Source organism: Polyodon spathula, chromosome 27, assembly GCF_017654505.1.
Source record: "Polyodon spathula isolate WHYD16114869_AA chromosome 27, ASM1765450v1, whole genome shotgun sequence".
NCBI lineage: Eukaryota > Metazoa > Chordata > Actinopteri > Acipenseriformes > Polyodontidae > Polyodon > Polyodon spathula.
The window spans coordinates 9,554,031-9,579,030 of NC_054560.1; the positions used below are offsets into that span (position 1 = coordinate 9,554,031).

The window sequence follows — 25,000 nt, forward strand, 5'->3', positions numbered from 1 at the left end:
TCCCCCGCAGCCGCGCGTACATGCGCAGAGTCTCCCGCCCAGTCATGTGATCCAGTAGGGCGTCGAACTGAGGGCAGTAGCCAATCCGTTGCTGGACCTGCGGTGAAAGCAAGGGGTGAACGACAGAGCCGAGAAACCACAGGGCACCTCTGCGTTCCCATGGATGGATCAAAACGCACGTCTAAACAACGAAACAACTAATTCAAACGGCTGTGCAGTCCAGGGTACCTTCTTGATGTCACTCAGCACGCTGTAGCCGTCGATAAAAGCATTCCCGCTGGTCACCGTCTCGTCCCCCGTCAGCATCTTGAACGTGGTGGTCTTCCCGGCGCCGTTGAACCCCAGCAAGCCGAAACACTCGCCCTTGGTGACGGCCAGCGAGAGCCGGTCCACCGCGAGCAGGGTCTCACCGCTGCTATACACCTGAAAGAATCACAAGAGCGTTTACTGACACAGGGAGGGAGACATGCTGGAGGTCTCTCAGTATGACGTGGTGATATTGCTCAGTTTGACTTGGTGCCTGCTTGTCAGAACATTGTAATTGATCGACTGTCCGGCGGGCGAGGGGGCTACCTTGCTGAGCTCCTGCAGAATCAGGGGGCTCCCCACCATGGACTCCACTGCCGGCTGGCACTCCAGGACGCGCTTCCTCTCTTCCGCCACGTCTCTGTCCTCTGGCAGCAGGGCGGCGCCACTCACCACCGCCACCTGCAAAACAACACCGCGAGTAACCAAACAAACAAAACAGGATGACAAGGGGAACACGGCAGGGGAGTTGGGAACAAGGAAGAGCAGGTTCCTATGACAACGGCCCTTATAAGATCGTATCGTTAGCAATGAAAGACGGGTCTGCACTTAATCTCTATTCCTGGGGATCCCTCATTAAGCCTCTCTCTCTGTGACTCACCCTCTTGTGTCTCCTGCACAGCACACAGCACAGCTGCCTCAGTCTCTGCAGGAAGTGCAGCTCGATGATGAAGATGAGGATCATGAAGACCACGCCCTGCACTGACATGGACTGCAGGAAGCGCCCCACCCCCGGGGTCTCCAACGCAAAATAGTTCTCCTGGTATGTGATGTCTGCAACGCAAGACAAGATTCCAGCAGTGAGAACCTTGAGGCCCACAGGACACTCCCCCAGGACCAGTCCTGCTGCACCAGCATCAATGAGAACTACAGGACACTCCCCCCAGGACTAGTCCTGCTGCACCAGCATCAATGAGAACTACAGGACACTCCCCCCAGGACTAGTCCTGCTGCACCAGCATCAACACGAGAACCACAGGACGCTCCCCCAGGACTAGTCCTGCTGCACCAGCATCAACACGAGGACCACAGGACACTCCCCCCAGGACCAGTCCTGCTGCACCAGCATTACCACGAGGACCACAGGACACTTCCCTGCCTGTGTGATTATGTGTGTGCTGGAGTGTGTTTTAAAAGTAGGAAAATGACCCTTAAACTTTTTGCAGTTTTTTCCCTTGGTTATCCTATGCATTTCCATGGTTTGCCACTTTATATTTTTGAACATGCTTTACAATGCAGTGCTTTTTTACTAGAGGACTCTTCTCTAGGGGTGTGTGTGCCGTGCCGCTACTACTCACTGTACTTGTGGCAGATGACTTTGCTCATGAAGGAGGAGGTGCAGAACTGCATGAGCTCGTAGTTCTGGTAGAAGTCACTGATGGCCATGCCCAGGCAGTAGTTGGGGAAGAGCAGGAATACCTTGCCCAGCGTCCTGGACAGATCCACCAGACCCAGCTCTGTTCACACAAACACAGAGAACAGCACGGCTTGCAATTACAATCACATACTTAGATTAGCCTCTCATTACTATGTTCAAAGTGTGTGTGTGTGTGTGTGTGTGTTATTGATAGAATTCAAGAATGTCATTACACAACAGCAACAGTACACTGAGAAACAATTTCTCTCTACTGGACTTCATTGGGTTTTATTGAATTTCAACATGTTTATAAATGATGCATGCAGCAAAAAAAAAAAAATAGTTACAAAACTATGTGTGTTATTATTAGCTTAAACCAACAGATTAGAAGAAACAACCCAATTTATTTTCTGCTCATTGTGTTTCAATACCAATAACGCCCTGCTCTATTTCAACATCAACAGCACCCCGCCCCCGCTGCTGCCCCGCGTCTCTGTCTCACCGGGGATGCCCATGATGGTGACGGCGAGGAAGGTGGCGGTGCCCGACAGGATGTTGAAGATGGTGAGGCGGGTGTAGGCTGTGGAGGCGGCAGAGAACAGGAAGCTCAGCAGGTACATGAGAGGGATGACCGCCCAGCCGTACAACAGTAGGATGAGCAACAGCGCCCCCAGGTGGTAGCCCTGCGTGAACGCACGCACGTCGAAGGCTCTGAACACCACCTGCAGCGCATCACACACACACAGAGAGCATTGATTTTTTTTCCATTAAGTGTAATTTATTTTGCAAACTTGCCACATTACAGCCCAAATACAGTAACACTCACTCAGACACACGCAAACTCACCAGCATGAGCACGCAGGGCAGCAGGAAGTTGATGAGGTCCCACAGCAGGGCAGACAGCCAGTAGTTGGACACGTAGACGCCACTGACCTGCTGCACGTGCTTGGCCTTGAGCGCTCGCTCGGTGACCATCAGCAGGGCGAAGGTGCTCGACAGAGACGCCATCCCGTACATCAGGTTAATGGCGATGGCAAAACCGGTCTGACCCCTGGGCGAGAGAGAGACAGAGAGGAGAGGGATAAATCAATACTTGTAGTCCAGCTGGTGATCCTTGACAGACAGAAGACAAACAGACACACTCCCTCTTACTCGGTGATCTGGTCGTGGGCGGTCTCAGAGACGTTGCGTGGTTGGGGGTGGTTGCCTGTGTTGATGGAGGCGTTGGGTCCAGCCACCAGCCTGTAGATGGCATTGTCGAGCAGCAGCAGGGTGGTTGCGGGCGTGTGATACCCCTGGTTGTTGAAGTACGCCGTCGCTGTCACCCGACCACTCCTCTCGCCGAAGGACACACCCACGACGCAGCGGTCGTTAAAAGTGCCTCCCTCCTCCGCTGAGGCCAGTAACACGTACTCTGGAAGGTCTGTAGGGGGCGATAGAGATACAGCATGCAGGGGGGCGGTTCATTCAATTACAGACCAAAATATGCAATGCCTCGACAGGAGCAGGGACACCTCTCTTTACGAGGATACCCTCTTAGCACATGTGTACACGACCGCACTCAGAAAAGCTTTCACACTGTTAATAGAACACTTTGGTGAGCTGACATACTCTGAATATGTCCCTTTGTCTACATAATCTCAAGAATAAATTCGACCAGAAAATCATGGCAATGATGTGTTCTAGATTCACATAAACACCACCACCATCCCTGTCCCGCTGCAGCATCATTGACCAGATCTGCTGGGGCAGACTGCTGCACACCGCGTTGTGGATTCTCACCGGAGATCTTCCTGGCCTGCCCCAGCTGGTCCGGGAGTTGCCCGACGTAGGCTGCAGCCAGGGCCACGGCAAGGGGCCTGGCCCCGGGTTCAAGGGCCACGGGCACAGAGGTTGGGCCGTAGCGGCTAAGGGCTAGGCGCAGTGGGGGGGAGTCGTTGGCCCCGGGGAAGGTGCGCGCCACGACCAGCGCCAGCGCTGTGAAGACCAGCGGCACCAGGAACTGAGCCACCATCACCTTCCAGTTGCGCCAGCTGTACAGCGCCCTCTTCAGGAACATGGCGTAAAACTGCTGCAGGAAGAGCATCGCCTGGAGAGGAGGGAGCAAGCAGGGTTAGAGGGACTGGAAAACTCATCACAAAACCAGGCTGTAAACCCTGAAACAGACTGGGAGCCCGTCACCTGGAAGTCAATCTGAAACAATTTGCAACAGTACATCAACACACTTATTTATTATGTTTTAAACAGAGCGCTCCCTCAGTATTTCACAATTCAATAAAATCACAAATGTGGACAGTAAATTGCCATGTGCTACTCTTTCCTGTATAAGAGACGTTCACTAACTCACGGTACTTTGAAAGCAGAACAGAGGGAGAAGTGTAAACTTACAGAAAACACAGATTCACAGTATATGCGTATCTAGCACTGACAAAGTTTTCCCCCAGTCTCACTATAATTAGTAGCCCTATTAATTCGTTTCACCCCCGTGTTGAGTTTGATGTTGGAGCAGTCCTCTGAGATGAGTGTTCCGCTGTCGTCAGTGATATCCGTCATGCTGCTCAGGCTGCTGGCGTCGTCCTTGCTCCAGTCATGTGAGCGCCGCTCGTGCTGGTACTGCAGGGCTGGCAGCTGAATGGCCTGGATATCCAGGCTGGAGTCCACCAGCTTCCCCACCCTGCAAGAGAATAACAAGTCGCATCAGCCTGGAATCACCCAGGGGAGCAATGAGGCACAGCAGCCTGGAATCACCCAGGGGAATACCACAGAAAACATTTATAAGGGCGGTCAGAGAGCAGATCCACCCAGCTCACCCTAAGCCCTACAGAACTTCTGTATATATAATGATGATCACAAAGAACCAGGATTATAAGCAGCAGTGCCTGTTTTTTTGGTTTTCTTGGACAGTCTTTTCTTTGTGAGCTGGTGATATGTCAGAGACGATAAGCCATCTGGTGTGTAATGTTACTGTGTGGGCAGTGTGGTTCATTTCTGTCTTACACCTGACACTCATGCAGTGTGGTGAGCAATCAAACTCGCACTTACTACTGGTGAACTACTGGTGTATCATCCTATTTCTTTTTTACAATCTACTTTCACTGCTTTTTAAAGTAAGATTATAAACTCGTTTTTACCATTTTAACTGATGTAATTTTAAAAGGGGTGTTTCATCATCTTACCTTTTACTAATTTCTCAAAATCGTCTTGCACATAACTATAAAATTTCTTTGAATATCTAACAGTTCAGGACTACAAATAAAGGCAGGGGATAAAGGCAGTTTTGTCCCCCCCCACAGCCCCCAGCCCCCCCCCCCCCCCCCCCAGACAGCTCACCTGAGCTCACCTGAGGAACACCTCCTCCATCGTGGTGACCGACGCTCCATAGCTGGCAATGCCCAGCTCCGCCCGCTTCATCTCCAGCTCAGCAAACAGCAGCTCAAACCTACAATGCAGCCCCAGAGATTCAAGCAGGGACCCCGCAAACATAACCGACGAGGGGTTGGGAAGACACATACCCAGAGGGGTAAAGCCATTCATTTAAGTGCGATTAAGTTTCATGAGTTCCCTATGCAGATCAATCGTTTTTGGAAGCTCATCCCCATGCTTAATTAACCAGTTTACTCCCGATGATAGATTTAAATCTGGGCAACTTATTGCTAATTTACAGGTTAAACGTTGCAGTGGGGAGACAGTTGCGGGGTCCCCATTTCACATCATGCTGTGGAGCACCCACATTTGAATTATAAATCGATTTAAAAACTCCCTTCTACTAAAAGCATTACACTTGCATCCGTCATCTTGACCACTCTTGTGCACGTGTTGTTCTTTTGCTGTACCTGTGAGTGCTCTCCTTGGGCAGGATGTAGGACAGCTCTGCGCCAGCGCTGCTTTCCATGGTGGCGTTGGGCACGTACGTCTTCACCAGCCGCGTGATCTCCGGCACGTCACACAGGGGCTCCCTCACGATCACCATGTGGTAGCCAGCACCTAAAGCACAAGACACCACACGGGTCAGCTTGCAGTGCAGGCATGGGGACAAGACCCCCTGGGATCATTAGTCTTGGAGAAATGCTAATCAGGACTGGGTGAAACCAGCCATGTATCAATTAATTCCAGCTATTGAACCTGGAACATGACAGCCCTCAATGGCTGGTCTGCATCTGGTATAGCTACCTCATCAAGCATAGGGTGGTCTTGTGCTCCCTCCACTCCTCACTATTTTATATATGTGCCTGAGATGCATCACCTGTGAAAATGATATTACCCTTTGATTATCACTAAAGCGAGCGGGCGTCTGTCCGAGGAGGTGTCTTACCATACTTGTTCTTGAGGAAGAGCGGTGAGCCACAGCACTGCAGCTCTCCCTCTGCCATGATGGCGATGCGGTCCCCGAGCAGGTCAGCCTCGTCCATGAAGTGAGTGGTCAGCAGGATGGTGCGGCCGTGCTTCTGGCTCTGCAGCAGGTCCCACGTGGCACGCCGGGCAGCGGGGTCCATTCCAGATGTGGGCTCATCCAGCACCACCACCTGAGAGGAGGAGGAGGATCCCATGGTCAGAGCCTGGTCAGAGCTAGGCACTCTAAAGTAACCCGGCCTTCCATTAGCAAGCCCTCACCTTGGAGTCTCCGATGAGCGCGATCCCGATGGACAGTTTCCGCTTCATCCCCCCAGACAGAGTCTTGGACCGGGACTGGCGCTTGTCCTCCAGATTGAGGATCTGCAAGATCCGCTCCACCTCGTCCGGGGTCTTCTCTCGGGGATACCCTTTCAGCTGGGGGGGGGGGGGGGGGGGGGCACAGAGAGAGAAGGAGGTGCTCACTGCTCCAATGCCAGGGTCACATTAACCACCTCTGAGTATCACTTCTAATCGCTAGTGCTCTGATCTCACCAACCACCTCTGGGTAGCTCTAATCCCAAAGCCAACCCACAATACTGCATGTCAGTCCTCACCACCAACAACTGAGCCACTGTTCCCCCAGTCCTCAGCTCTTTCCCCAAGGCCAGTCTGCATAGTCCATGCACCGTGCTGCTCTAACTCCTAGTCCTTGGACTTGCAGAATAAGAGGAAACTGTGCTTTACCTGTGCGAAGAACTGGAGGTGCTCCTGGACGGTCAGGCTGTGGAAGAGCACGTCGTGCTGGGGGCAGAGCCCAAGGCTGCGGTGGATCAGGGCCATGTCCTGGCAGATGTCATAGCCATTGATGTAGGCACGGCCACTCGTCGGGGGGAACAGGCCTGGCAGCGCACAGACAGACACAAACCAGGCAAGGTCTCAGACACACATCACAATGGTTCTTTACATCTCCTTCACGCACACCTTTCCTTTCACCACTGCCCCCTCCCTGATAATCTAACTGAGCCGATGTGTGGGCTATAGACAGGATGGGAAGGTCGTGTAACGCAGGAGGTGCGTGTCCAGTATATCGGAGTGACATTCTGACCCTATGTGAATAGTATTTGAATGCAGAAGACCTGCTAAATGTAACAGCGTTTCCCTTGCAGGTGCATTACAATACAAGCAGATCTTGCCGCTACACTTCTTCACACTCACACAAATGATAGATCCCAAAAACACTTGATTTATTTGTGTTATTTTTCTGTTACTCGCTCCCTTTTACCCCCCGGGACCTCCGTGCGAAGGAGCTCTCGGCCGCAGGTCCGTACCGGTCAGCATGGACAGCGTGGTGCTCTTCCCAGCCCCGTTGTGTCCCAGCAGGACTGTGATCTGCCCCTCATACATGTTCAGGGTCAGGTCTCGCACCGCCTCCCTATTCACATTGCCAACTTTGAACACCTGCAGACAGGGGAAGGAGTGAGGAATGCTCACACACACACACACAATACAGACCGTACACACAGCATTTCAGCCCTATCAGTATGATGCAGCCAGCATTTCTGGAGCTCAGTTCAGGAGCTTGTAAGCAGTCTTGTTCGTTCCTTTCAGAAAAATGAATAAAGAGCTTTGAGAATCGAGCTCACTATGTGACAGAAGTGGGTGTGTTCTGCCAGCCTTGTCTTTTACACAGGTGTGTGTGTGTGTGTGTATTTGAGAAGCACCTACCTTGGCCAGGTGTTTGATTTTGACCCCCGACACCAGCCCGGCTGGCTCCTCCTCAATGAACTCCCCCTTCAGAGCTTTCTCTGCATCCTCCTCCTCCTCCTTCTCCTTCACCAGGGCCAGGTGTGGGGTGCCGCACCAGTACGAGGGCTGCAGGGGCACAGAATGCAAATTCCATCAGCAAAGCCAGAGGCAAGAGGCACCCACACATGCAGCACTCTGTTAAAACGAGCTTCTCACAGTGGCAACAAAATGACTTCAACTGAAGTCACCGTTACTCAATTAAATTAACTTCAAATGAAAGCAGCTGAACACTCACAACAATTATTAATGTCTCTAAAATATCAATTCCCATTCCTTTGAAGGACTGACAGGGAGACAGGGAGCAAGTGCCTTCTCAGACAGGCTCTCCTTGAGGAGCTGGCTGAGCTGTGGCCTAGCTGCCTCGCTCCATCGTTCTCCGCTGAATGCTTGTAGAAATCACCGAAGCATGAACACACACGCGACAGACTGGATCAAAGTGCTGCTGGGGTTCAGGGAATAGCTCAACGTTCAGAAGGGTTTCTGCAGCTTTTACTGTTTCCAGTCCTCAGCACACAGAGAAGGAGCAGCTCAGCTGCCTGTGCTTACCAGCATGAAGAAGTGCCAGGGCAGTGTCACCCCGTACTCTCCTGGGAAGACTGCCTCCACGTACCAGCCCAGCAGCCCATAAAGCAGCGAGTCCAGCAGCAACATGCCCAGGACCTGCACCAGAGAGAAGGGATCGTCCACGCTCACCGGCTCCAGCAGGTTATTCCACTGGATCCCAGTCCCTGGGAACGACAGCAGAGACACGCAGAGTCAGCAGTCCAAGCTTGCCAGCGTCCTCCCAAACCAGCACTGTTGCCCACTCCCTAAGCTATAAGCCCCACACAGCCTCCCAGTCCCTCAGCTCTAAGCCCCACACAGCCTCCCAGTCCCTCAGATCTAAGCCCCACACAGCCTCCCAGTCCCTCAGATCTAAGCCCCACACAGCCTCCCAGTCCCTCAGCTGTTAGCTCCCCTCCCCACCAGCCCACTCACCTTTCCCCTCGAACACCCCAATGAGCTGCGCCCCCATGGCCATGCCCACGTTGGAGATGAGGCAGGCGGACACCTTCTGCGCGTGAGACAGCAGGTCGTAGCGCGGGGCGATGAAGAAGTACGGGATGTAGGAGAAGAAGTAGAGGAACCCCCCCGCCGCGGCCGCCACATTCGCTAAGGAGGAGGAAAAAACACGAGCATCAGCAACCAACAGGAGCCTTTAAAATGAACCAAGTTAGAGGACTTTCAGGAACCCAGCCCTTTTGTTATGACTTGTAATTTGAGCAATGTACCAGCAGGGGGGAGCTGTGGCTCTCTCAACACAGACTACAGGGGGGAAAAAGAAAAAAAAAACACAACTGTACTTTTACCAGAGACTTAATTAGCTGCTTCCTGAAGTGGTCACGATGAGGTGAAAAAAGAAAGAATAGAGCTCTGTGTAACACTACACCCCCGCTGAGATTCAGCGCTGAGAGGGAGTGAGCGGTACAGGAGAGTAAACAGGCTGAGGACAAAGAAAATGATGATGGAAGGCCATCCCTGCCTTTAACAATCAGAGCTGAACGACGGCAATCTAGACAAACAAGATTTCACAAAACCACAATTATTTCCTTTCATATCATCCCGCTGCGAGCAACAAGGGCATCTCATCTACATTTATAAAACCGTGCAAGTTCACACTCAGACTCAATCACTCGCATTTACAAAGCAGTGCACAGCCCTGACTGCAGAAAGACATTCAGGCAAGCATGCACACTGTGCAGTGCTCAGAACCTGGGCGCAGAAGCAAGGCCAATTCACAAGCCTTTGTGCTGTCGACCCCCCCCCCCATTGGCTTTTCAATACAGACTGTGTCCAGGGTGAAATGATTTTTGTGTCCTCAGTTTAGCCTTCAGTGGACAGAAGTCCACACTAGGGGTGGAATTATTCAATGTGTAGCGATGAATCGCAATACCTTCCTTACATGATATATCATACCGCAGGGACAGAAATAAGACTCCCGCAGCATAGCTGTTTCATCCACCCGTGGTTTTACTTGGAGGAGTTTAACACGACACACCTGAGCTGGTTACCTATAAATCAAGCTTCTAGTAGTAAAATCTGGAATAGGTGAAACTGCTAAACAATGGGAGTCTGATTTCCATCCCTGGATCGTAACAGAGGTATGTAGCGTTTACAGCACAACACAGCTCAGACAGAAACCAGAGAAATAGCATTGGCTAATGAGCTCATTATAAAAACAGTAATAAAAGACACAATGTTCTGTTTTGCTTTAATTGTAGATGAAACATGTGGGCTGGCGAGAGTGCAGTCACTCGCTGACTTAATAACTAAACAGTATGACTCAAATGCTAATAGCCCAGAACAATGGAAGTAAAACAAACCCCCGAGAGTCTCCCCACACTTCAGCAGGACTCCAGGTAACCACAAGGGACCAACACTAATGAACGCTGCACTTCCATCCTGTCCTCCTGTTCAGTGCTACCGTTCCTTTCACTCTACTAAAACAAAGCCCTGTTCAATTTCAGGACTGGTACAAAGAGCGTAACTTCCCAGAAAGCCTAACCTAGGAGAACAGCAGTTTCTTACACAGCAGTTTCCTGGTGTCTGCTGGTTTAAGTGGGGCGATCTTGCCCTAGACCTGTACACTGGTCTGCATTGTTGTGATCACACTCAAACGTTACAGAGAGGAAGGCTGTCACACCGAGGGCCGCCTCCTCCTTCACATCACCCTGGGCTTGCTTGCTCCACTCACCTCGTGAGAAGAAAGCGCTGACCATGAAGCTGAACGCGATAGTGGACACGGCGAAGGTCAGCAGGAACACAAAGACCAAGCTGGGCTCGCTATTGGTCAGCACCGCACCGTTAGGACTCACCTGGGGATAGACATGAGGAGTCAACACACAATGCACACACACACACACACACACACACACACACACACGACTCACCTTGACACACAAGAGCAGCGTGACGAAGAAGACTGAGATGAGCAGGAAGAGGAAGAACATGCTGAACCAGGCTGTCCAGTGGAGCCAGTTACTGAGCCCCATCATCCTCATGTACTCCTGCCAAACACAGGAGAGCACCCGCAAATCAAACCCAGCCAGGTACACACAGGGTCTTGACATGGGGGCGCTACGAATGATCACTGCACTGTACTACACTGTATAAACCGGTCTGCCCTTAGTGGACGCAAGGAATCACACATCTGTTTTGTTATTTGTGGTATTTCTTAATAGTGATAATACAGAGCTGTACTGAAGTGCTTAAAACAGGTATTTAAATGGACCAGGGTCAGGATTAAGTAACTGCTGGACAACCAGCCGAGCGTGGCCCCCAGACAGCGGACACCGAGATGTGGCGAGAGAGATCTGCAACGCCCTACCTTGAGCTTCCTCTCCTTCTCCTGCACCACGGCCCGCACGATGTTAAGAGCTGTGTAGGTGAAGCTGAGCATCAGGAGCAGGGGCAGCTGGTTCTGGATGGCCAGGATGAAGACGTCGTTGATGAAGGGGGGGAAGGGGAACCGGGCCAGGTTGACCGAGACCTTCTCCAGCAGAGCTGCTCCGGACCCGTTATCGTACGAGCCGATGACGGCCCGGTCCACCGCGTGCTGGACCGCAAGGAAGGCCTCTCGGTAGTACCCTGCGTGCGGGACAGGGGCGAGAGGGGAGGCTTGAATACACGACGGCTGAGCTGCACACCTCCCAGCGTGCTGTGTCACAATGCTCTGACGGTGCCATGCACATTCTGTGCCGTATCACACTTTCCACACTTCGCTGCTCTTTTAACAGAGAACCATAAACCTGGTCAGGGATGGAAATAAGCTGCACAGCAGTTTGATCCATTCCTGATTCTACGACGAGTTTAATAAGACCCACATAAGCGTGTTACCTATACACTGCGGCTAGTCAAGCTGGAAGTAAAACTTGGAATTGGTGAAACAGCTATGCAATAGGACTCTTATTTCCATCCCTGTTGGTTATAGATGAAAAAAGAAAAAGTTTAACTGTATGATAATAACTGTAATCCAATGTCGCTCTCTGAAAGCGAGGACATGCCCCAGACAGTGCTGAATGCTAATAAAGCGTTATCTTGCCTGGGGTGCCCCCATGGACGTAGTCCCGTTCCCTGGGTCCAGGGAGCTGGAACAGGGGGAAGAGCTTGTGGGTGTGCCAGTCCCGGTCACTGTTGGGGTTCAGCCCCGTCCTCTCCCATGCCGGGGCGTTTCGAGGGCTGTACTTGAAGCGCAGGTGGTAGCTCACCTAAAAACAACAGCGACAGGGTCAGGAGGAAACTCACTAACTTACACAGGTGAGATTAGCAAACCCTTTCAGGCTGGGTTCTTCAACAGAAATCAATAAGCTGAAAACGACAGCGGTATGAACATGCATCAACTTTACACTCTATAACAAACTCTTAGAAATAAAGCAGCTTGCATGTTTAGAGGAAGACAGGAAAACTAATAACAGCCATTCAGCAAACATCTAGTATACTTGATTTAGTTTGTTGAAGTTTTAACTTGGAGACTGCTTCAGCAGCTAGTTTCTGATCCAAAATCTTTTTGCCTCGTTTTTGTCACAATAACCAATTGTATTCTTGTCGGTTACCTCAACGTTACAGTACCTGCAGAGGCAGAGGCTCGTCCCTGTGACTGAACGGGTGCTCAAACACCACTGCAGCCAGGATATTCCCTGATTCAGGATCCTCCCGGATGGAATTCTCAAACTCTGGTTCTGTATCGAAATAACGAGCTGTAGGGCACACAATCGGTGCATTAAATAGACAGCTGTGTCAAAGCAAGGCAACATGAAATTATCTTTATGAAGTTCACAGTTTAGCAGTTAAATGCTTATAAGTCCACACACACATGTAGTGTCACTCACATGATAATGTTGCAGTTTGTCAAAAAGAAAAAAAAAAATGCAACAGCACCCCAATGTAAGGTGTAAAAAACAGCTTTTTTGATTACAACAAACCGGATGTAACGCCCCTGTTCCACATACAATACAGTATGGTTGGTGCAGTGGTCAACTCTCTAGCCCCTCCTAGAGAGGGTGCTGCAGAGCTGTGTTGCTGCAGTTGTACAGCACCTACCTCTCAGCCCAGGTTTGAACTGCTTCCCCACGTCGCCGGCCAGGGTCCGCACCGTGCTCACATTCCCAGGGATGAAGGCCAGCTCTAGATTCTCCCAGCCCAGGGGCTGGGGGAGGAACGCGACAGAGAAGCTGCGGAAGGAGGTGACGTTGGGGAAGGTGCTGGAAGGGACGCGCTGCCTCAGTTCGATCAGGATGGCAGCAAAGAGCAGTGGGAGGGCGATCTCGATGACCGTCACCACAATCTGACGCTTCTGAAACGCAACAATCCAAATACTGCCTTTACCCTGGGGACACTCAGGCACCAGCACGCAACTTTAAAAGATAGGTCAGCCAACAGATCTTGGCATCCCCTACTTCCTAGAACAACTAAACACAGGGAACGAAGTGACTGAATCCACTCTGAAGAGAATGCTACCTGATATTCAAATAGTAATGGATCTGAAGCAATGCATGCACAATGGAGGTCACCCTGCCAGCACAGTCACTGCAAAGCAAATGAAACTGCATTTCCTTTACAGCACGTCCACATTCCATCACACACAAAGAATCGTGAAGACTCCGAACCATGTGATCGATTCACTCGTAAAAAGCATCGGAAAGCAATGCTACCGTCAAACATGAGTGGAGTTGTTAAGGGCACACTGTACCTCTTAACAATATTCATCAGTGTAACTTACCCTGCCACACTTGCTAAATAATTCAGACACAGGGAAGCAGCTGCAATACCGAAAATATGCCTTTACACAGTCAAGAGCTTCCAAAACTTAACTCTAATCCTCAACATATAACTGCACAAGTGGTCACATGGTGTAAGGACTTTGAAACTCTTGCCTCTGTATTGCCCTGGCCTTGTAGGGAGTAACTGACTTTTCACGAATCAGAGTCCAGTTGTGATGCGTGGGTATGGTGCTGTGCTGCCTGTGAGAATTGAGCAAAACTGATAGCATTGTTCTTAAATTGAACTTCTTGTTATCTGGGATTCTGCTGACATTGGTAAAGTGAAGAGATGCAGATGTAACTTTTAATGTGTTTTGTCTCACACCATGCATCACGCTAGGGAAATAAGACCAAATTTGGTCAAGGAAATGACGTAAGTTAGCTGTATATCTGTGCTATACAAAGTCATTTCTTTGCTCAACTCAGAAACATCTCTGTGTCATGCCGGTTCGGAAAAAAAAGACAACATCTCTGAAGCCATGAAAGCTCAGCTTGGCTCAGAAATAAATAACATCTACACTGCTGCCCGCTCAGAACAGCATCAGCTGAGGCGTGCGTGTGAGATCACTGATGCGAGTGAGATCACTGGTGTGTGTGAGGTCACTGGTGTGTGTGAGGTCACTGGTGTGTGTAAGGTCACTGAAATATCCCCTTTGATTTGCTTTGTTGCTGCTTGCATTTTGATTCCTGAATAAACTTTTTTCTTTTTTTTTCAATTAAATTTAGTGGTCACCAATTATTTTTATTGTTTTCTCCCCAATTTAGTAATGTCCAATTATTTTTAGGCTGACTCGGGACAGGTGAAGACGAACACACGCTGTCCTTCGAAGCGGGTGCCGTCAGCCGCCCGCTGATTTACACACTGCAGGCTCACCATGCAGCCACCTCAGCGCTACAGCGTCGGAAGACAATGCATCTCTGGGCAGCTTATAGGCAAGCCTGCAGGTGCCCGGCCAGACCACAGGGGTCGTTGGTGGGTTGTGAGCTGAGGACAGCCTGGCCGACTTAGCTCTCCCTCCTCCAGGGCTGCACTTGGTCAACTGAGTGCCGCCCCCTGGGCGCTCCCATCCTTAGTCAGCAAAGGAATAACCTGGACTCGAACCGGCGACTTCCAGACTACAGGGCGCAGAAATCGAACCTCTTACAATGGGTTTTCATAGCAGTGCATGCTTTTCAGTGAAAATGCTAAAGGTTAGTGCATCTCTTTATCTTGATTAAAGACGAGCACAACAACTGCTGCCTTGCCACTCGTGCTGCGATACAGAACAAGCCCGTTTACTGCAGTTAACCAGTGAAAATGCAGAAACGCATGAAACCAAAGGGCTGTTAACGAACATGTTCACAAGGCAAGGGCTTTATCATACATGTCACTTAAAGCTAAAAAAAACCCTGCCCTTTCAAAATGTTTGACATTACGCTGATGGCGAAGGCATTAACGTCTGTACTGATCGATGCAGCAGGCTCGTGTTTTTGACAGCTGCTGTAACTGGAGCTTTCTCTTCTAATAGAAACAGAGTCTCAAACCACCCATCGCTGTTGCTTAGAAACAACCCGCATTGGGAGTTCAATTGAAACGATGGACTTTTCAGCCCTGCAGTCTCTGCACACACACACACTCTCTCTGGGGCTCGCTGCTCGTTAGCTGGCCTTGCAAAGACCAGTCAAAGGTTTTCAGCAGGAGTATGGGATCCTGGCGATGCTCTTTTAATCACAACCTCCTCCATATTTCATGTTGAACAAGATACACAGAGCTAATTCACATGCAGCATTTCACATTTATACCAATAAAGACTGAAGTAGGTCACCACGCTGCATTCGGATAACAGGGACATATTCAAGCAGTTTGAGCCAGTGTCGGTTTTACAGTGAGAGTGAAAACCCGGAATGGCTCAAAGTGCTATGCAATGGGAGCCTTTGGATGTAATTCAAGTAAATGGGATTTTACCTGCTGGATGTAATTCAAGTGAATGGGATTTTACCTGCTGGATGTAATTCTTCCACAAAAGGAGGCGGAACTGTCGCACAACAGCCATGTTTCTGGGGGAACGTGGAGGAGCACACAGCGACAGAACCTGGGGAGGAAAAGGAAGGAGAAAAGTTAGACCGTCCCCTCCTTCTGTCGACAAATAAAACATGTTCATAGTACATCTGACTTGCAGTCAAACCCATACAGCCAATAAGCTGAACTATGCCCAGTGCCTCTGCGTTGAGCTGCTGGCTTGCTGTCCGGCAATGCTTTAAAGTCACTAGGGGGGAAGATGATGCCATTGTGATGATTTTAAATTAAATCTGTTCTGCAGGGGTGCTTCCTTGCTGTCTTTCTTTCTTACTGGCACAGACTGTGCTGTGCTTGGCAGCAGAGTGTACTTTGATTAATATAATTAAATCTGTCTCATACATACCCCAGGGCCCCGTAGCCACAGAGGAGTACTTTGGGTAGACGATAGTACACCAGTGTCTTTAATATCAGGCTTTGCCAGGACTGTTAGACCATGATAAATTAAACACAGCCCAGCAAAAGGCACTTCAACAGGATAGCGACCTACATCCATTCTCAATGAGAAGCGGATCGCTGCAAACACTCTGCAGCTCACCACATCACAAACACACCTAGGCTTCTCTGAGCTGCCTGCAAGAGCCCCGTGCTAAACCTATTGGAGTTTTCTCCCAATTCTTGGAATTGTGGACTTCTTCCCATTTGGTTTAGGGCCACACTGCCCTTTCTACATGTGACTCCTGACAGCATTCCGTTCAGAATAGTAATTGAAAAGCTGGTCTCTATTGGCGTTGTACAATCACCATGCAAGCAGGTTAAAAATTCAGTCCACAACATGCATTTTCAAACACAGCAACAGAATCCTAAGCCTGTTCTTAGAGGGTCGCTATATGAAAATGAAACGATTGTTAAACTGGAAATCAGAACACTGATATTGAACTGCTCTGCAATGGGAGAGTTATTTCCATCGCTGAATACCCTGCTGAACAAACATCAAGACAACTTGTTTATTCCACATGCGTGATTCTGATAACATTTAGACACCAGTTTATCATTGGGAGAACAGCTCTTTGTAAGCGGTACTTGCTCTAGTGTGTTTCACCCATTCTTGGAAACTCTTTGATATCTGTGCTTATTTTATACTTCTGTTTAAAAGCACGGTGCAGGCGCATTGCTCGGTGTATTTCTTCAACAGACAATAAAGTATTTTTTTTTTCTTCCAAAATTAATATCTATTTGTGTTTTAAAAGGCTCCAGTAAGCACAACATTAATAAAATAAATAAATATACATCCCCCCGCCTTTATATTTTTTGCGATTCTGAACATTTAGCAACACTACTCTGCTACCTGGTCGTGCTTCAAGTTTGCATTTTAAAAAAAGAACAACAAACGTATTACTATCAGATCAAAACTGAAACCTCTGTGGCAGACACCGCACCTGAGAACGAACCCGAAACACAAGCTAAGAGAAGGGATGAACAAAGACCTCTCTGCCCCGCCCCTCTGCGCTGCGAATGGCTCGTCGCATGCGAAACACAAACCTGATTGGAGCAAGCGCCCCGTCAATCACTACTTCCTATCTGGCCGTGTAAGCACAACAAAAATACAACCCGGATAGCGACATTCAAAACTAAATATCTCCAAAATAACAACACTTAATAACTGCGAGGGCTTTAAATAAAATACAACGCATCTTCTGCATCGGTAAAGCGGGCGCCTGTCAGAATTTAAGCCCGGTTTGTCTTGTTGCATTGGCAACTGCAGGACAGATTTTTATGCGGTCGGCAAAAACTGGTCTAGCAGAATCACTCCAAAAAAAAAACAGTTTAACTATTTTGCATCACAGACAATGCCGTTTAATATGTTTGTAGCTATCCTCACCTTTGCTTGCCTTGTTATTTCCAGTTCAGTGCGGCGTTGTTGCGGTGTGCGGGTACACGGAGAATGACATTGCACCAGCCGGCTTAGGCAGACCTCTCCATTGTGGAAATGATACAATCAACAAAAACTGCAACCCAACTGTTTCACGTGACCGCATTGCGAGGCTCCAGCTTGCTGGCTTGCAACGTCATGCGAGCGATACCCAAAACTTTTTTTTTTTTTTTTTTTTTTTTTTTAAAACAAAGAGCCACTGTCCCCATCACCCAAATAGACATGTGTATTTAATATTCGATTACAAAATGATTTCGTCTTATTTTGTTAAAAAGCTTACATTGTACACGTGTTAGTTCCTATGTAGACTCTCAGTTCACTGGCTCACCAGCTAAGGAAAGGACTGCTCCTGCATTGATACTGTGCAAGGAGAACCATTAGTTTAAAAAATAAATAAAAATCGATCAGGCTGCAACTTCATCTGACGTGTTTTCAGATCTGTGCATGCTCCATGCCAAACTGCTCAATAATAATAATTAAAAAAAAAAATGCGATTCAAGCCAGTATAAAAGAACTACACTCGTTCCAGTTAGGAGTATTTTATTGTTCACTGTAGCAGGACACTTCAGAACAGATTCTCTATTTCAGTCTCAAATAAGTCAACGCATGTGCATCATCACATGGTCAAGACAGCATCATACATTTAAAAAATCCTCCTCAAAATGCACTTCTGTAACACACATTGATGTCAGAAATACCATTATTTATTTTAAAAATCACAGCTAGGAATTCCCTGGGTAGTTTGTTTTCAGAGCATGCTCATGGCTTTATAAACCACACAAGATCTGCATGTAGAACAGTACAGTACATTCTCCACACAAGATCTGCATGTAGAACAGTACAGTACATTCTCCACACAAGATCTGCATGTAGAACAGTACAGTACATTCTCCACACAAGTGACAAGTACTCTGCACTGGGATGTTTAACTGACAGCTGGTTTTTGGTAGGAAGTCTTGTTTCAAACATCTTGACAGAACACTAAGAAATGATACATTGCAAAAAAAATAAATAAATACAATAATGATGGATTGAAAACCAAACACAGTAACATGGATTTTGCCAGTGCAACTAGAAGCATTTCAAGTAGACACCCCCCTTCCCCCTCTGTGTAAAATAAAGAAATAGACACAAAGTAATATTTACAATATATTTATATATCTAAAATTGCTCAAGACACAACATAAAAGTATTTACAAGCCAATGTTCACAGTCATTGAGAGAAAGACAAAACAAACAAAACCACATTGATGGCATTAATACACACGCATGTGTTTGGTTTGCTCAGCTGTAACCAGTCCTGTGGAGATGTCTATCAGTGTGGCAACATGCCTCCTGCATTTGGCGGGGAGGCATTTTGCTATAAAGTTTCTAGTTTCCAAAAAGTTACATCTGATTCTTCTGACAATCTTTTGATTGCCTTTTTTTTTTTTTTAAGGCACAATATCAAGATACATTTTTCAAAATAGTTTTTGAAAAAACAAAAAAATAGATAGAGCAATTCCCTGTATTGCATTCAGATTGTCTCTCTATTTTGATGTACTACATAGCTATATCTAACCCCCCTCCCTGTCCCTCCAGTGCAACATGGGAACACCATCTGCACAAGGACCCCCTCCCCAATGTTATACTGAAAATATTAAAAGTAATATTACATTTAAAAAAAAAAAAAGTTTGTACCAGATTTTAAAATGCAGTGCACTTTCAGTTCATGCTTAAGATCGTGCATTTATTGATTTATTTATTTTAAACTCCATGCCAAATCATGTGCTAATGAGTAAACGTTTTGTGCTTTACCTTCAGTGGTTTGCAAACGAAATGACCAGTGCATGCAGATCACAGTCTTTACAGAATACCATAGACTCTTGCTCAAATACAGAACAGTTTAACCGACTCATTTTCTGAGAATTTCAAGAAAAAAAAAAAGTGCCATGCAGTGTCCTAACAAAAAGGAAAAAAATCTAAACCACACAAAATGACTGGTTAGGGCCATTGATGCAGTCCTTGAATACAGCCCCAGAGGTATGTCAGGAAATGGTTTAGATAAAAGCTGCCTCGCACAGTGAGGTGCCATCTGAAGCACGTGTTCAGAGAAGACTGGAAAGGTGCAGTGTGTGATCCAAGGAGGTTTCTGAACCTGTACAGAAACGCTGTACAGGGTTGAGTGGCGCATGCAAGTCAGATACAGAAATAATACTGTTATACAGTAGAACCGGTGCATGATGACGGAATACTGGGGACCATGCTGGGCTCCAGCTGTCTCCCACTACCGATGTACACCCAGCAGTCTCTCGTTTCGAGTAGTGCTGTTTTACTAAGAGTGGGAGACGGCTGCAGAACGGAAGCAGCCTTGTCTTCGGGTTCCTCTTGTCCAACGTGCTTTTTCACGTTTTGGTCTAAATGGTCAAAATTTAGGCTGCGATTTGTTACACAACTAAAATATCAGATTTTTCTCTTATTTGGGCATATCTCAGACAATACTGTTGGTAAAAAAAAAAGGTGATGCGTGAGTTTTTGGTTTCCGGTCTGTTCAGACACTTAGAGAGTCGCTGTTCATCTCTCCCCCGCTGTGCTCTGCTGCGTTCTTCCTCTTGAGGGGCCTCCGGTGGCCGTGTCTCTGAGCTGCCAGGGGGGGTGCCAGCAGGGACACGCCGAGGGGCTTGCCCAGGGTGCTGGCGGAGGATGGAGGGCTGCCACTGTTCACAGAGGAGTACCCCGAGCTGAGGTCAGCAGGGGGGTCACCGAGACTCCAAACCAGCACCCCGCGTGTCCTGGAGGAGGAGCCCCCCTCCTCGTGTCCCGGCTCTTCAGAGGTGCTCTCGTCTTCACTGGACTGCGCTCGGCAGTGCTGCTCGCTGTCCTCAAACACCAAGTCCAGCACAGCACATGAGGCAGTCACTGAGGGACACAGATACGTTAATATATATATATATATTGTACTTCTCACTGAGGGACACAAGACAACACACACAAATATATTGCTTAACATTATCATTTTTCAACTGACCATTTAGCTATGAAGTACATGCAATCGAGGGATATATTGAATTAAGGGAATCAGTAAGTGTAGTTACACATTAGAACATGTATACAATTTACTGTCAACATGGGCGAACCATGAATTATGAAAACCAGGAGAAGTTGACAAAGTGAGCTACAGAGAAAGTAGAGACCCTCACCTTCTCCCTCTTTCTCTCCTTCGCTCTCCTTGTCCCCTTCGTACCCCGAACAGGAAGTGTCCAGACTCCAGTCCAGGAAGTCCCCCAGCAGAGTTTCCTCCTGACTGGACAGCTCGGTAGTGGGTGTGGCCACAAAGCTGCCCCGGTCTTCCTGAAGACCGTCCTCCCTTCTCCTGAAAAATTGAGACTACCATGTGATCACATGCCAAACTGAACACCACATTTACCAGCCAGGCTACAAGGTGTGCAGAGTGGGTAGGGGATTAATGAGGAACATTCAATACGGTTCAATTTCCTTATACATACCCTTACCTCTTGTTCTTGCTGGCTGGGGAGGAGAGGAAGGTGTGCATGTCTGCAGTGTTGGAGCTGGGGGGCACGAGGGTCTGAACAGCAGACAGATCTTCCTCTTTCACCTCCAGGATCACACACAACTCGCTGAACTCCAGCACCTGCAAATAAACATATTAAAAGAACGAAAAGAAACATTATTTTTTATATAACAATACACTGCAGTTCAAGGTTTTATTTGAATGCAGAACAGGGAGTGTTTTTGTTTTGTTTTTTAAATACCTTTTCCTTGCTAATCTGTTGGTAGCAGTCATCCTCAAAGCGCTGTGTCACACCTGTCAGTGAAACATGTCTGTAGTCCTTTGGAACATCGTCATGGAAACTGAAGAGCACAAAGAGGAGAATGACGACAATTATATGGTACAATACAGTACAATACACTGCTGGTGTGAAGAGAAAGGCTTTGCTGTCTAGAGGGACCAGGTGCGCGCCAGGAGAGGTGAACAGAAGAAGGATACTGTGCCTTTCTTGTGCTCAATTACAACAGCCATGAAATCGTCCCTCCCCACCCAATCTTAATTCTTGCAATGGCAGAACAATAAAAGCAGAAACTGAAGTGCTTTGCTGTAGAAAGTCATCTAGAAACATTCAAGCTTGAACAGGTGGTGGCTGAAAAAAACAGACACACACTGTCATTTGCTTTCTATCTTGTCACATGTCAAATATCCAACAGTTTCAAAATCAGTTTATTGAGCCATAATGCACTAGGCCTTAAACCTTAGTGGTTTACATTAAACTAGGAGACAAAACAAAGCACTGAATAATGAAATCAAGATTACTACAGAGGCAGACTGTCCTGCATTGCCACATACCACTTCTTGTACAGGCTCAGCACACAGTCCACCAGGTCTTGCAGAGAGTAGCCTGTGCACTCGGACAGGTGGCTGGGCCAGGGGTTGGCTGAACGAACAAGGCAAGAGAAACAATAAAAGGGTCACACAGGGACTCTCCAATACAAAAACAGTTTTGTTTTCAACGATCGACAAAATGTACTTGCTACATCATCTACTGTGGTTAGCACCACTTGGCCCACCTTCAAGGAAAGTACAACCACTAGCAAGAAAGAAGTATGAGGCTCCCTGGCTACAAAGCTTCAGTTTAAAGCCCACAAAAAGAAAAGCCAACATTTCCTAGCTATTGCTGAAGTGGATTGTGAAACTCCCCCTCCACATAAGTTAACAGTTTTGGCTTTGCTGCTTTAACTGGGGGGAAAAAAAAAAGGTCCTTGAAAGGTTGACATGGGCTTTACATTATTTGAACGGTTTACCAGGGAACAGACAGCACCCATTTGGTTTAAATGGAAACCCAGATCCCAAAGATAAAACGGCCATTTACACATTGGTTCCCTTTGCACAATCTTATATAAAATGATGTCGTGAACAAATGTGATCACTGGTCTACTTGTGGCAGTGTTTGTGCTGGCGCTGGTAAACCCGTACCGTGCCTGTGCAGGATCCTGGTGAGTAGCAGCGCGGCGGCAGCCAGGCGGGCAGGAGAGTACTGGGACAGGCTGGTGTAGAGCAGAGACAGCTCGCAGATATAGTGCAAGAGATTCTCACTCCTCCTGTCCAGCGGAGAGAGACACAGCAGCACCTCCCCATAGTCCAGCAACGTGGGGGTCTGGACGAAAACCAAGGCAAAAGAAAATTTAATAACTTAAAAATAAAATCAGTAATGTACTGGGATAGCCACACAAATGCAGTACAGTTCAGAAAAGAAAACTACATTCAGAGCTTTACTATACTCGTACCATTATATCCCTGTCACTATTTTTTAGAAACATTATTTAAATATTGAAACAATTTGTGAGAATGCCAATGTGATTTGTGAAGCTGCCCTGCTAGAACTGAAGATTACACTAGAATAGGGAAATTTAACATGGTTCAGTTCTGCACACAGTAACCAAAAGGGGACATACAGAAAATTCTGACCCTTTTCTTTAACAGAGCATCTTTGAAGGGTGGCCAACAGGCAAAACACTAACTACTTATGATGCGTCGTAAGTATTCAAGGACAGGAGGAGGCGGTACATACTCGGATCCTGCCTTCCAGTGCGGAGATGACCTCTCCCATCATTCTGACCAGGTCCTCGTACTTATAGGTGTTGTCTGTGAGCCAGACAGCTTCTCGGATGGTCAGGATCTCTTTACTCGTATACCTATATAGACAGAAAGACAATGAGCACGAAAGTGGTCTCAGGCTAAAACGACAGGCAGGAGGCTAGACAAGCAAGCAATGCAAGTTTGTAGTCGGCATCTAAAACAAACCCTGCGAGCATTCATAGACAACTAGCTCATAGATCATCGTCCCTGCTACAGACAATATTAGGAGACATTTGCATGTTTGCAGTGGTTCCCAAGCAGCTGCCAGTAGGACATTTGCTGAAGCCGACTGCTCTGATAAAACTCTCCCTGTAAAGTTAAAGCAACATGCAAAATATTGCACGTGATGACATGAGAGGATTATAAGAACACTGCTTTTGAGCAGCAGCAATTTCACTACACAAGATGGCCCCTTATCCTGACAATCTCCAACTCAATTTGCATTGTCACAGCATTTATTTTTGCAGACAATCAGGCACTCTGCATGACAAATTGCCCAAGCAAATTTACCATCTTGATGATTTAGTGATCGAACTTATGCAAGACAGGCAGCCAACGCAGCACGGAGCCCGCTTCAATGCCCCCCTCCTTCCCATGCTCGATCCCCGCTCCCCTCTTACCTCGTGCATATGACCATGCAGGCGATTCCCAGGAGCTGCAGCCTGGCCTTCGGGACGGAGCGCAGCAGGAGATAGCGGTCCACGCACCCCACAGTCACGTGGAGGGACAGGCTGGAGAAATCCTTCATTGTGGTCACCTCCACCAGCCAGTCCACAAGGATGTACCTACAAATACACAGAGAGAGCAAGAACACTGACATGAGCACGTTCAGATTAAATACAGTCTAGCTATTCCAACTCATCGGAGCAATATAGCCAAAAGAAAAAAAAAAGAATGATTTGGAGCAGGGCTGTGTGCGTCTGTACCTCATGGTGTCGTTCATCCCCTTCTGCAGCATGAACATGCCCTGCTTGGGGAGCGGGCAGGAGGACTGGAAGATCTGAGACACCAGGTCGCTGCAGGCCTTCGCTTCCAGACCCAACTGGTTCCCATTCACGCACGCCTTAGCCAGAGCCATCTAGAAGGTAAGAAAAAAAAAAAAAACAACACACAGGAGCTTAATAACAAGATCACCACCACCAAACAAGAAGCTCACCTTAATACACTGATCATCTGCATATCAGTATGGGGACTCCTGCTTTCAATTAGTTTTTCTGCAGCCGTGTGTAGTGGGGGCCCAATTTACAAAACAATGCAAAGGATTGCACACACCCCCGCCCAGCCCACCACACCCCAACACACAGACACAGTCCCTCACTAACTACCAGGTTATTGTGCCTCACGATTCTGATGTCTAAACTGAAAAATACATTGTTGTTTTCTATACCTGCGCTTCCCAGCTGCCTTTAGCTGCATAGTCCCTGAGTGTTCGTAGGCACTGGAGGTATCTGCCTGGGTCTCCCATCTGCAGGGAAAAAAAAAAAAAAAAAAAAAAAGTGTTACAAATGCCATTCTACAGTTTGACACACAGATATGTTACAACTGCAACAGCAGTCAGTGGGTGTGCAAGTAGGTTTTAAAATACATTTAAAGGCTTTAAGAGTTTAATTTTGGAAACACATGCAGTTCTCGCAGCATGTTTTTAGAGGTGCAATAAACTGATCAAAGCATTCATTCCTGGGTCGCAAACTACGTCAGGCTGCAAACAGGGCACCACGGAGATAAACGATCAAATAATTCCAGCATCTCCGCCTGCAACTTGAGGTCGTCTTTACTGGAGGATTCGGGGGGGGTCACTTACCGCAGCCCTTCTCTTCGAGTCCCACAGGAGGTAGGAGCT

The 25,000-nt window shown here is 47.9% G+C and overlaps 2 protein-coding genes across 3 annotated transcripts in view; both read right to left on the minus strand.

The window, feature by feature from the left end:
• LOC121301509 (dnaJ homolog subfamily A member 3, mitochondrial-like) overlaps positions 1 to 25,000 on the minus strand; it is a 159,301-nt gene that overhangs the window by 78,891 nt on the left and 55,410 nt on the right. The gene's annotated exons all lie outside the window — the stretch shown is intronic.
• On the minus strand, positions 18,084 to 24,994 carry LOC121301508 (cyclin-F-like). The gene is made up of 11 exons (XM_041230980.1): positions 24,962 to 24,994; positions 24,548 to 24,625; positions 24,087 to 24,238; positions 23,781 to 23,945; positions 23,093 to 23,216; positions 22,498 to 22,678; positions 21,871 to 21,958; positions 21,281 to 21,380; positions 21,020 to 21,159; positions 20,708 to 20,880; positions 18,084 to 20,426 (listed from the first exon to the last, which is right to left on the minus strand). The coding sequence occupies exons 2-11, from the start codon at positions 24,623 to 24,625 to the stop codon at positions 20,059 to 20,061; spliced, it is 1,569 nt and encodes a 522-aa protein (XP_041086914.1). The 5' UTR covers positions 24,962 to 24,994; the 3' UTR covers positions 18,084 to 20,058.